Source organism: Schistocerca americana, chromosome 3 (genome assembly GCF_021461395.2).
Source record: "Schistocerca americana isolate TAMUIC-IGC-003095 chromosome 3, iqSchAmer2.1, whole genome shotgun sequence".
In the NCBI taxonomy this organism is placed as follows: Eukaryota; Metazoa; Arthropoda; class Insecta; order Orthoptera; family Acrididae; genus Schistocerca; species Schistocerca americana.
In genome coordinates, this window is record NC_060121.1 from 247649131 (window position 1) to 247663370 (window position 14240).

Consider the following 14240-nt stretch of genomic DNA (forward strand, 5'->3'; position numbering starts at 1 on the left):
ATTATTTTCGAGGGGGACATTTGCTGGTGCAAAAATTAGCCCGCCAACCCAGCCGCCTGGGGATGGGGCGAAGGCAACTTTAAAATTTCAAATGGCAACCCCCCATTTTTTATTTACTGCAGAGTCAGAGAGTCAGATCCTACATAATAGGCACGTACATTTTGTCTTAAACATTTGTTTTGATTCTTGATAGTTGGCACTATAGTTCAAGAAAATCTATGTTCTCATTTTTGCGTGGAAAAAATAAAAAGTAGGATGCTTGGTTAGTTAGTTAGCTAGTCAGATGATCTGTTTGACAATTAAAAGTTGTGTAGCCTGATAACCACGAAACAAACAAAACTTATCTGAATCTTCAGAAAAAATTAATACAGTATTTGGGTCAACATTTGTAAAACTCTAATTCCTCTCTCTCAAACCCCACCCTATGGGACGATAGGGAGAATTTTAGTTTTAGCCAATCAAAATTTAAGAAGTAAGTAAGTATTTTTTAATTTATCTGTAACCATTTTCCACGCAAAAATGAGAACATGGATTTTTTTGAATTACAGCGCCAACTACCAAGAATCAAAACACATTTTTAAGACTAAATGTACGTAGTTTTTTTCATGTAGAATCTGATTCTGCAATAAAAATGGGGATTCCCATTTAAAATTTTAAAGTTGCCTCCCGCTGGGGTGGCGGGCTAATATTAGCACCAGCAGATGTCTCCCTCGAAAAGATTATCAGCTTTGGATTCTCCACATTTTTTCGAGTGGAGCTCATTTTTCGAGTTATTCTTGTTTGTCAACTTAAAAATTACACCCTGTATATGAAGAGGACAGCGATGACGACGAAGAGGAAGAAGAAGAAGAAGAAAGTTCAGAATACGGTTTTCAGGGATTTTTAAAGGACAGTTCGATTTTATAAATTAAGATTTTTTTTAGTTTGGCATCCCAGTCTAATAATAAAAAAGGCAAAAATGTTATTTTTTTAAAAAAATTGCTTAAAAATTAAGGTGCGTCTGATAGTTTCTAGCGTATTAGTCCGTAAAATTCAGCAGTTTAATTCAAACAGGCTTTTTATGGACTGGACATTCTTTAACATGTCGATTTGGTTTGTTGCAAATGGTAGCTCAACTCGCGAAGTTTTTACGGCTACACTTCTACATTCCTCTGACAGTACCTGATTCTCTCTCTCTCTCTCTTGTTATAGGCAGCGTAGTTTAGTTCACAAGTTCACAGTATCGTCTATGAAAGAGAAAGCGCAGTATGTTTTGTGGTTTCATGAAACATGGACGCCCATTACAGTTCAGCGATAGTTCTGAAGTGGTTATGGTTCAGATGCGCCAGAGGTGAAGAAGAACGTCAAAGGATGACATGAAAAGTTTAAAGAGAGTGACAGTGTTGTGACAAGGCAAGAAGCGGTACGCTTGAAGTGAGTGACAACATTGTCGTTATTGTAAGTACAGCATTTCAATGCTGTCTGTGGAAATCGATGAAACACGCTACCTCAGCTCATTGTGGTGAGGATACTAAGCAACTGAATGAGTGTCCATGCATACAAAGTGCAACATCTGCAAGCTTAGTAGCGAGATGAAAGGCCCAGACGTGATGAGTTTGCTAGCAACATGTTCGACGGACTTGATGCAGACAGTTACTACCTTCATAAACTTTCTTTTTCCGATAAAGCGACTTTTCACATCTCCAGGGAACTAAACAGGCAAATTTCCGGATCTAGGGGCTGAAGAATCCACATATTGTGATACAGCAGATAAGGGATAGCTTGAAAGTTAATGAGCAATGTGGTTTAACGCACAACATAGTTATTGTACCATTCTTCCTCACTGAGCCTACCATTACGACAACAGTTTACCTGGACATGTTCGAACTTTACCTTGCACCTTAATTACAGGAACTTCAACTGTTTCAACAAGATGGTGCACCACCACATTGGGGGTTATTTGTTCGCCAGTTCTTGGACGAAAACTTATAAGCAGCGTTGCCAACCATACAACCCGGTCCGCACATGTACGATAATTTAAGATGGTGCACGAACATGCCATCCCCCTTCGGATCGCACGTCTGTTATATTATCTTTTGAAACGCTTCTTATTGTTGAGATTTCGTCTTTTTTATTATTTTAATTTCTGCGGTTTCTTTAATTTTTGACATTCCACAAATACAGTTTTCATCAGTCTACATGCCAGTCTGTCCAGTAGCGGGATTCCCAAATTTCATTACACTGCAGCCGCATAGGTCACATTAGGTTATTCCCCGAGACGAATCCTTGTAGAATTCACCGTATTGACTGCTTTGCATCCTGCGCGGTGCTCTTACGTAAGCGAAAACGATTACGGTTAACTTGCTGGCTCAGACGAGGACAGTGAGCGATTAATAACGTATTACGTACTGCAGAATTGTGTCAATGGAAACAGAAGACAGTGACTGTGGTCCTAGAAGTCCCAAAAAAGTGCACAGTTTACGTGTTTAAATGCAAGAAGCGAAAATAAAAATACAGAAAAGTCTGGAAAACTAATACTGAATTTAAAGGTTGGTTTTACGTTGATGAATTTAACTCAGAAAGGACTAGGTGTAGAATATGTAACGTAACTTTTGTGTCTGAATTGGGATGCGTTGAAAAACATTCTGAATAATGTCAAAAAAGTGAAGGTGGTGTCATCTAAAAGCCAGACAATTTTGAATACATTTGTGAAATCAGCTACAACTGATACGTCTTTAAATAATCAGCCTCACCTTCCTGAAATTAAGTCGGCAGGATTCGTGGCAAAACATGATCTTCGTTTCAATGTTGTAGATCACCAGGATGATGTAGTTCAAAGTTGCTTTCCTGATTCTAAAATCGCCGACGTTATATATTTGCGACGCACTTGCGTCGCACTAAATCTTCACAGATAGTGAAGGACGTGATAGGAGAGAGCCATAAGAACGGACATGCACAAAAACTGCGACACACAAAATTGAGTGCTTTTACTGATGAGTTAATAGACGTAGAATATGTTAAAACATTGTGTATCGTAGTTAGACATTTTGATAAAGACACAAATAAAATTGAGAGTGAATTTTGGAATATTTGTGAAACTTTTAAGCAAGCTGAATACTGTAACACAACGAAGGTGTAACAAATAAAAACCTTTATTCTAACCTAATGCTTTCATTTTCTGTCAATCTTTCTGGAAACAATATTACAGGACTTGCTTCTCATGGTTGTAATTCTATGATGGGGTCAAGAAACTCTGTTGCTACTCAATTAACTGAAAAATATCCCGGACTAATTATTCTCAAATATAACGGGTGATCAAAAAGTCAGTATGAATTTGAAAACTGAATAAATCACTGAATAATGTAGATAGAGAGGTACAAATTGACACACATGCTTGGAATGACATGGGGTTTTATTAGAACCAAAAAAATACAAAAGTTCAAAAAATGTCCGACAGATGGCGCTTCATCTGATCAGAATATCAATAATTAGCATAACAAAGTAAGACAAAGCAAAGATGATGTTCTTTACAGAAAATGCTCAATATGTCCACCATCATTCCTCAACAATAGCTGTAGTCGAGGAATAATGTTGTGAACAGCACTGTAAAGCATGTCCGGAGTTATGGTGAGGCATTGGCGTCGGATGTTGTCTTTCAGCATCGCTAGAGGTGTCGGTCGATCACGATACACTTGCGACTTCAGGTAACCCCAAAGCCAATAATCGCACGGACTGAGGTCTGGGGACCTGGGACGCCAAGCATGACGAAAGTAGCAGCTGAGCACACGATCATCACCAAACGACGCGCGCAAGAGATCTTTTACGCGTCTAGCAATATGAGGTGATTTTTTTTCTTTTTTTTCTGGTTCTGATAAAACCCCATGTCATTCCAAGCATGTGTGTCAATTTTTACCTCTCTATCTACATTATTCCGTGGTTTATTAAGTTTTCGAATTTATACTGACTTTTTGATCACCCGGTATATGTTACTGACTTCACATATGTGCCAGTGAAGGTTGTAAATGTCTTCCTAGACGTTGTGAAATCCTAGCTGGGAACGTTCATAACCATTTTAAAGCTAGCGCTAAGAGAAAGGCACAACTGCATGAAATTCAAAAGTTTTTAGGTATCAAAATTCACAATTGTTGCATCCAACACAGACGAGATGGCTATCCTTGCGGGCCACTGTAGTGAGCATTTCAGAACAATGGAATGCATTGCGTTTTTATTTTGATTCTGAATACGTAGAGGAGAGGCTGGTTGCGGCGGAAAAAATTCGCCGGACCCTGAATAATAATTTTTCAAAGGTATCTTTTATTTTTGGCCTTTATTTTGTCGAAATTCACAGATTTAAATAAGTATTCCCAGAGTGGTAAAGTTGTTATTACTGACTTACATCAAAAGATGGTCGAAGGGTACAAGGAAATGTTGATTTGCTACATGGACTGGCAGTAGGTCGTAACCAATAAACTGGTTGCAATAACTCCAACAATAGGTCAAAGTTTGTTACTGACAATCTAGTGTATTTAGGAGTTGAAGTTCTGAAGGCAATTCAGAAACCAGAAATATTTAATGAACGGTTTACCGTAAAAGACTTTTATCGCATATGTAGGGATTTCATGCAGACGGGATATTCAGAACTGAAAAAGAGATATAAATTTGATGATGTTTTATTGCCATTGCTTGCAGTTTGACGCCTACAGCGCTCTTTCAAACAAGGAAAGAGAAAAAAAACTCCCTTTCTTATATCTCTTACGCCAAAATTGCCAAGAATAGTCTCTCTAGATGATGACAAGCGTCTACAACAACTCTATGATGACTGGAGGAAACTTCCTATCGTAAAAATAGAAGAAGATATTAACAACTGTAGAGATGTGGACGTATTTTGGGGGAACATACTCATCATAAAAACTTTATTTGTTTGCACTTTAATGTTTATCCCTTCCACATTCAAATGCTGACTGCGAAAAAGTTTTTAGTAAGAAGAGTGTTATAAAAGTGAAAATAGGAATACGTTCGATACTTCCATAGTGAATGAATGTTTGCTTGATAGCCAGTGTGTGAGGAACAGGCGCTCACGCAAAAATTTTGTTCCTGCCGAAAATACACTTAGTAGCATGGAAAAAAACTCAGTTATATTCACGGCCATGCAGATCCAGTTCTTCTGTTCCGACCCTCCAGATGATGATGATGATGCGTTCCGTTTTTAAGTCGTCTTCTAAGGTACGCAGATAACAAAATAGTATTTTAATATAATTTTTTGAATCAAATTTAATTTTTAAAAATTGTTTCCTAACAGAAAAAATTTAAGATCAATAGCATTAAAATGTGGAGAAGCTAACGTGAAATAATGGGACTCGTCTATTTTTATGTGGAACGAGTTTATAAGCCCATGCCAAGGCCGGCCCAGAGTTCATCTCAATGCACTGCAACAATCATACTAGCGCTCTAATTTCATTATTCTAGACGACAAGCTTGTAAGCGAGAAAAAGTTTGGAAATGGATTGAAATTATGCTTAAAGTTCGTCAGAAGTCGCTAACGACTTTCATTATAATATATCGGATGATTGTAGGATAGGCAATTTGCCCTTAATTTTAAGCAGAAGCGCGTTTTTGACTCATGTCATTATTTCTGACGTCATATCGCCTGAGATATTTGCTGTCCAGTGATATTACGTTGCAGTTGCATCAGTCATATATGTAGATTCTATATACTAAATGTGTTGCGAATGGGATTAATAGTAAAGATGTGATAAATTAAAACGTCACTCCTGCTGAAGTTTTACTGCACACTAGTGTAAGCTGAATATAGTTTCTGACACGTCAAAGTGTCTGTCACGTCCTAACCTCCTGAGCTATGTGTTGTACAGTGATATAATTTTAAAGGTGCATTCAGTAATGTATGTAGATACTGTCTACAAAGTGTGTTGCGAATAGCATCAGTTGTAAAGAAGCAAAAAATCAAAACGTAATGGCAGAAGTTGAAGTATGGCCACGGGAACAGCGAAAATGTAGTAAGCAATAAACTTTTTTCTTCCATCGTTTTGTGGGGGCTGTCAGCGAGAAAAAAAGTTTCGTAAAGGTTTGAAGCTATACGTGAAGTTTGTTGGAAGTCGCTAAGTGTTATCATTTCCGAATAACGGATAAACAAATTTGCAATATTTGAGCGCCATCAGCTTCAAGACAAATACCTATTGTCTAACTGTAATAGTTATCGTGTTAAACTTGACTTACTCTTAGTGAATAGATAATGACATCCAAAAACGGATTTTATATCGTAGATCGTACATTTGTACGATCCCTCAACGAAATGTACGATAATTTAGATGCAATTATGCGATCCAGTAACGGTGAAAAGTTGGCAACGCTGCTTCTCAGATAGATGGATCAGTAGAGATAGTTCAGCTTCATTGCCACCATAATTACCAAAAACAATCCCTCTTGACTTCGTTAAGGGTTTATGTTGCCGGTATGGGTAAGGTGTTCAGTTTACCAGTTTCTGTAGTGCAAATTCTTACAGCACCGATACGAGATGCTGCAGAAACGATGACACAAGACGTCTTGACAAAGACACAGAGAGAAACTGCGTATCGGTTAGACGCTCTACAGACAACAAACAGAACACATCTACATCTACATCTACATTTATACTCCGCAAGCCACCCAACGGTGTGTGGCGGAGGGCACTTTACGTGCCACTGTCATTACCTCCCTTTCCTGTTCCAGTCGCGTATGGTTCGCGGGAAGAACGACTGTCTGAAAGCCTCCGTGCGCGCTCTAATCTCTCTAATTTTACATTCGTGATCTCCTCGGGAGGTATAAGTAGGGGGAAGCAATATATTCGATACCTCATCCAGAAACTCACCCTCTCGAAACCTGGCGAGCAAGCTACACTGCGATGCAGAGCGCCTCTTTTGCAGAGTCTGCCACTTGAGTTTGTTAAACATCTCCGTAGCGCTATCACGGTTACCAAATAACCCTGTGACGAAACGCGCCGCTCTTCTTTGGATCCTCTCTATCTCCTCCGTCAACCTGATCTGGTACGGATCCCACACTCATGAGCAATACTCAAGTATAGGTCGAACGAGTGTTTTTTAAGCCACCTCCTTTGTTGATGGACTACATTTTCTAAGAACTCTCCCAATGAATCTCAACCTGGTACCCGCCTTACCAACAATTAATTTTATATGATCATTCTACTTCAAATCGTTCCGCACGCATACTCCCAGATATTTTACAGAAGTAACTGCTACCAGTGTTTGTTCCGCCATCATATAATCATACAATAAAGGATCCTTCTTTCTATGTATTCGCAATACATTACATTTGTCTATGTTAAGGGTCAGTTGCCACTCCCTGCACCAAGTGCCTATCCGCTGCAGATCTTCCTGCATTTCGCTACAATTTTCTAATGCTGCAACTTCTCTGTATACTACAGCATCATCCGCGAAAAGCCGCATGGAACTTCCGACACTATCTACTACGTCACATGTTACATGCTACATGTTAGAGCATGTTCATAAAAGTTGTTACGAGTAAAGCTGCCAGCTGTAACAAACCGCATAACTGTACCTAGCATTGATCCTTAGAAATACATTCTTGTCATCAAAGAAAGACATTATGCTCACCCTACATTCCGATGTCCGGTACCGTACTTGTAGACTGTTCATTGTCATGTTACAGGACATCTGCCTTTGTTCATTTTTTGGAATCACACAGAATTATAGGAGTGTGTCTTCGTTGCTGTCTGAGATCATACTGAGGTTTGAATACCAAATATTTACATTCCGCTATATGACTGAATATTATTATTGTCATTTTGCATGATAGTTATTGAATGACCAGTTTATTTACTACACTAGTGAATGTTTTGAAACTAATTATTTTAGGCAATAAAAAGAAGCCAAGTATACGAAATGTATCTTGAAAATGAGTACAGATGTTTGTATAAATGTTGCAACTAAAATCATGAAAGATCACCTAAGAGCATTAGAGCACAAAAGGATTTCCTTCATCCAGAAAAAAATCGGATCTTGAAAGGTGTGAAAAGAATGGGGAACGATAGTCGAGCATTTCCTCTGATGTCACTGATAAGTGACACTTGATGTGGTGTGAACAGCTACGCCATTGGACAGTGGCAATCAGATGGAAGGGTTTGAGATCGGCGAACGCCTGCAGCACGTTAACTGCCGTCACATATACTGACAATAATGAAGTATGAAGTAGGTGGTGTTATGGCATGGGGAGGTTTTTGGTGTTAGGCTTTGGTCCCCTTATTGCGCTTAAGAGAATGCTAAATGAGGAAAGATATGAACGCATTTTACAGCGTTGTGTGTTGCGCACAACTGAGGAACAGTTCGGAAGTAATGCACCCTGGCCTAATGCAGCATCTATTACGCATCGGTCCGTGGACTGTAACATTCCTATAATGGGCTCGCCTGCACAGAGTCCCGAACTGAACCCAATGGAACAGATCTCATACGAGGTAGAATGTGGACTTCATTCCAGACCCCAGCATCCATTATCACTACCTTCTCTGGTTTCGGCTCTTGAGGAAGCATGGACTGCCATTCCTATGCAGACATCCCGATACCTAACTGAAAATCTCTCCAGCAGAGTTGAAGCCCCGATAAAGGTGAAGGGTGGACACACCCCTTGTTAAGTTCAGTAATAATGTCACATAGTTTTGATCAAACAGAGTAATTATATCCACAGAACCTGGGGATTTGGGATTTTACATTATTAATGGGGGGTTTCCCTTAATATTACTTAAACTACAAGGTGTAACGGTATGAAATGAGCGTTAAGATAGAAATGTGTCGATAGGGAACATTTGTTGTGAACGAGCCTTAATTGTTTTTTGTTTGGTTGGTATGAAATCTGTCAAGGATATTTTAGTATACATCATGTCATGGAACAAACAACATCATATGTTTTCATCGTGTTAACAATGTCGAATTTTGTACCAGAAAGTGTTGATTTGTGGAAAGTATTAATTTTTTGTTTTCTTTTGAAAAAAAGTGCTGCAGAGTCGCACCGAATGCTTGTCGAGGCATATTGTGATCATGCTCTATCAGAAGCAACATGCAAAAGATGGTTTCAACGGTTGAGAAATAATGATTTTGATGTAAGAAATGAAGAACGTGGAAGACCACCAAAAAAGTTCGAAGACGCCGAATTGTTAGCAACATTGGATGAAGATGATATTTTGAGTCAGAAGCAAATGGCAGCAATGGTAAATGTTGCAGAACAAACAATTTCTGGCCGTTTGAAAGCTATTGGAAAGATCCAAAAGTGTGGAAAATGGGTGCCACAAAAATGGTTCAAATGGCTCTGAGCACTATGGGACTTAACATCTATGGTCATCAGTCCCCTAGAACTTAGAACTACTTAAACCTAACTAACCTAAGGACATCACACACATCCATGCCCGATGCAGGATTCGAACCTGCGACCGTAGCGGTCACGCGGTTCTGAGCACTATGGGACTTAACATCTATGGTCATCATTCCCCTAGAACTTAGAACTACTTAAACCTAACTAACCTAAGGACATCACACACATCCATGCCCGATGCAGGATTCGAACCTGCGACCGTAGCGGTCACGCGGTTCCAGACTGGGTGCCACATGAGTTGAATGAAAGACAGATGGAAAACCGAAAAACCATTTGTCAAATTTTGCTTCAAAGACATGAAAGAAAATCAATTTTGCATCGAATTGTTACTGGCGATGAAAAATGGATTTATTTTAAGAATCCTAAACGGGAAAAATCATGGGTTAATCCGGGACGACCATCAACATCGACTGCAAAACCAGATCGATTCAGCAAGAAGACAATGCTCTGTGTTTGGTGGGATCAGAAAGGTGTGGTGTATCACAAGCTTCTAAAATCCGGGGAAACTGTGAATACTAATCGCTACAGACAAAATGATGAATTTGAACTATGTATTGATCGAAAAAAGACCAGAATGGGCCAGAAGACATGGCAGAGTAATTTTTTTACACAAGAATGCACCTGCACACAAAGCAAAACTGGTTCAGGATACAATAAAAACACTTGGCTGCGAGCTGCTACCCCACCCAGCCTTGGCCTCTTCCGACTACCATTTGTTTTCATCGATGGGACACGCATTGACTGAGGAACACTTCGATTCCTACGAAGAAGTCGAAATTTGGGTGTCTGATTGGTTTGCTTCAAAAGACGATTGGCGTGGTGACCACAAATTGCCAGAAAGATGGCCAAAATGCATAGAAAGCAATGGTCAGTACTTTAAAATGTTTTTACTTTTCAATTCAAAATTAGTGTTTCATTTTCACAAGAAAAGGCTCATTTCATACCGCTACACATGGTAAACTACAGGTAGACCTCAATCTGACATGGCTTGGCTGTCTGCAGTTCACTCAAGAAAGCACGGGCACAGAAAGCGTTAAACTCCTTCGAGCAGCTAGAGTTGAGAGCTGCGACCACTTACGGTGGGGGTGGGCCAGCAGCAATGCCATTGGCAGTAGCAGCCGCGTCCTTGCTGCTGCCGTCGACGTGGTTCTCGCGGGCTGCTGCTGGCTCTACCGTGGGGAGCCTCTGGTAGGGCTTCTCGTCGAAGATGCGGACGCTGCTGCCCAGGTGGACGCTCTCCACGGAGGCGGAGGCCCACCACGGCTTGGCCGGCTTCGGCCGCTGCTCCTCCTCCGCCACCGACACGCTGCGCTGCAGGGACATCCGCCGCTGGCCTGCAGGCAGAAGCCACGTTCAGCGTCAGCACACCATTTGTTAATCGCTGTAATCAGTGGAAAATGGAATTCTTGTCCTCTCGGCGAAATATGGGGGAGGGGCAATGCGGTTGGACGTGGGTGAGAAGTCGACTGGATGGTGGTGACTGACGGAGAATATAACATCCACGATATATATATATATATATATATATATATATATATATATATATATATATATATATATATGTATTATTATGAGTGGAATATGAACGTGTGGAAAATTACGTAACTCAATAATATTCATTCAATTATGTAATTATTTCTTAAAAAGATGATAATTATGTAAAACAGAAGCAATATTTGTTTCACATTCTTTGTTAATCTATGTCATTCTTTTCTTTTGTTTTGTACCCTTTTGTCGTCTTCTTCTGATGTACGTCGCCGACACAAGACGCGAATCGATTTGAGGTCTGTTGAATGAAAAACATTCAATGTAAAATTATTGTACTTTTATGTTCATTTGCTGCTAAAAACAAATAGAGCCAAATGCGTTAAAACTATTTATGACTAATTATTGAAAATTCACTTCCTCTTTTAATAATAATTTTGTGTTAATTGTTTTATCATAGCTGCAGGAAGCGCAGCCATTGTTAGTTGCGATTATATAGCAACTTCGTCTGTACTTCTAGTTGAAAATAGCATGGGTTTGTGTTAAACTACTTTGCAAAACAATTTAATATTTTTTTTATTGGTGGCATCAATTTAAATGATTAATTATTTATTGAGCAAAGGAAAATCTTAATTAAAAAAGAAATCCTCTATCTTTTATTGACCGCCATTTTCACTTTTATCACAGCGGCAAATTTAAATTACTTGATACTGCAAACAATAGACGGACGTGTAAGAAATAAATGTGCACCGGTGGTACTGAACTCTATTTATAAAAGAAAAAATTAATAGAATCAGACTGCATTTTCTAAGAACAGTGCTGATGGTATTTACTGTTGAACAAGATTTCATTGCTGATGTATGAGGCCACAATTAAACTACGGACGAATCACAGAGAAAAATATTTTTGGTAGTATACGTCAGTGTTGTGTGCGGGTGGTATTCTGTGGTTCCTTTTCGTGATCAATTTGATAAGAATAATGATATCCATCGAAGACAAAAATTATAAAAGCTCTGATGTACGATCTGTAATTTTAGTGATATGAACACAGCTTGCAGTCAACATTATTACACTACGTCAGGTGGAATTCTTGTGCAATTTGAACAAAATAATTATCCGGGAGAAGTTGTAGTATGAATAATGCATTATACATGTGTATAATATTGTCAGTATCATTTACAAAATCAAATCAATGCAACTTCTAAAAAAAAACAGAGTGAATTCAAACCGCAGAATACCATAGAGTATCGTATCATCCATATTCATTGCATTTGTCCATATTGATGATACACAATAAGCGTAGACAAAAATGTGGAAAAAAAAAATACAACACAACGATTACTGCCCGCTCTAAGGTTGGCCGCTCACTTATGGTGGAACGGGAGATCATTTCAAGGTGTGGCAGGCGGCGAAAGAGTTTGGAGGGCGGCGATCGAAGAGCCTCCGCAGTTCGTCTGACAAACAGGTTTCAGGCTGTGGCTAACAAAAATCCTAAGACAGATGTAGTCGCTTGTCTCGTAATAGAGGAAGGCTCTCAGCCTGCAAGATTCGGGCATTCACAGAAGGTGGGATTGCTAGTAACTGGGAGCTCTAATGTTAGGCGCATAATGGTGCACCTTGGGGTACGCCTGTGAAAGAAATCCAGTGTGCACTCTGTGTGCATACTGGAGAGTCATCATCCCAGACGTGAAACTGGTCCTTCCAGATGCCATGAAGAGCACAAGGTGCATCCAATTGCATGTAGAGGCTCATGCCGGTACTAATGACATGTTCTGCCTTGGATCGGATGACATTCTCCCCGGTTTCCGGTGCCTATCTGAATTGGTAAAAACTACAATTCGCGTTTTCGAAATTAACGCAGAGCTTACTGTCAGCAGCCGTATGGCAGGCGACAGTCAGGTTGGTGTTTCACAACTGTCTGGGGAGTCTCCAGACACGTCTTCAGCCTGGAATTTCACTGACCGGAGTAGAATTGCGGTCAATGGTGAGTCCCGCTTCGAACTGAGCCCCAATGACCAGTGAGGACGTGTCTGGAGATGCTCTAGACAGCGATGGGACAATAACGTGACTATCACCCGCCATATGGCACAATAACCAGGAGTGATGCTTTCGTGTGCCATTTCCTTTCATAGCAGGACGCCTTTCGTTGTCTTCTGCAGCAGCCTTATATCACAGAGGTACATCGATGACGTTCTACGCCCCGTTTTGTTGCCCTTGCTGGCAAGCCACCCTGAGCTGGCATTTCAGGAAGATAAAGCCCGGTACCACATAGAGAGACTTTTTACTGCTTGTCTTCGTGCATGTCAAACCCTGCCTTGGCCAGCAAGGTCTCCGGATCTCTCCCAAATTTGGAGCATTACGGGCAGGGCCCTCCATCCGCCTGGGGATTTTGACGATCTAAAGCGCCGATTGGAGTGAATTTGGCACGATAACCCTCAGGAGGACATCCAATAGCTCTGTCAACTAATATTCACTATCAAAAACAGTCTTCATCACAAATAATTTATTCCGGTGGCCGGTTTCGACCGCAACTGTGGTCATCTTCAGACCAATGAGTAAGAACCTCCTTCCGGTGGGAAACCGCTAGTCAGTAGTGATTTACCACCAGAAGGAGGTTCTTACTCATTGGTCTGAAGAGGACCACAGTTGTGGTCGAAACCGGCCACCGAAATAAATAATTTGTGATCAAGACTGTTTTTGATGGTAAATATTTGTAATAACATTGATCACTGCATACTCCCACAATGTATCCAAAAGTAATCTGCCAACTAATGTCAAGCGAATAACTGCTTGCGTAAGGGCCAGATCGTGGACCAACGCATCATTCACTTGTTCAGTTTGTGAAGCTCTTTCTCTTGAATAAATCATTCCAATTTTTCTGAAATTGTAATTTTGTCTGTACATGTACATCACATCTAGCTATTTCCGTCCAATTCGGATAATTCTTCGTGTTGCGCCCTTTTTTGTCATAGAGTCTATACGTATTATATTACTTATTTTCAGCATTTGTGAAATTAAATAGTTTAATAAACGTAACATTAGAGATTGGAAAGAAGGTGTCCGTATTTTTTGCTGAAGACATACCATTACGATATAACGACACGAACATTCATCTCGTCTTCCTCGTACGATCATTTCATTTCATAAAAAATGGAAACTTCGTTCCTTCGTACGAAATATTGCAAAAGGAAAATTTTGTAAGCTCTAGAACTTCTTTGGGTAAACAATAATTAATTGAAACCCTCACCTGCTGACAGGTGCTGTTGATATACCTCGATGGGGACAGCTGAAAATGTGTGCCCCGACCGGGACTCGAAGCCGGGATTTCCTGCTTACACGGCAGACGCTCCATGCATCTGAGCCACCGTGGACACAGATAA

The 14240-nt window shown here is 40.1% G+C and overlaps 1 protein-coding gene across 3 annotated transcripts in view; it reads right to left on the reverse strand.

The window, feature by feature from the left end:
- The window catches only part of LOC124606205 (monocarboxylate transporter 5), a 163654-nt gene that overhangs the window by 23029 nt on the left and 126385 nt on the right, over nt 1–14240 (reverse strand). For all 3 annotated transcript variants that reach the window (XM_047138176.1, XM_047138177.1, XM_047138175.1), the window contains exon 7: nt 10454–10709. In XM_047138176.1, the coding sequence (XP_046994132.1) occupies nt 10454–10709 (256 nt within the window). The remainder of the gene's footprint in view (nt 1–10453; nt 10710–14240) is intronic.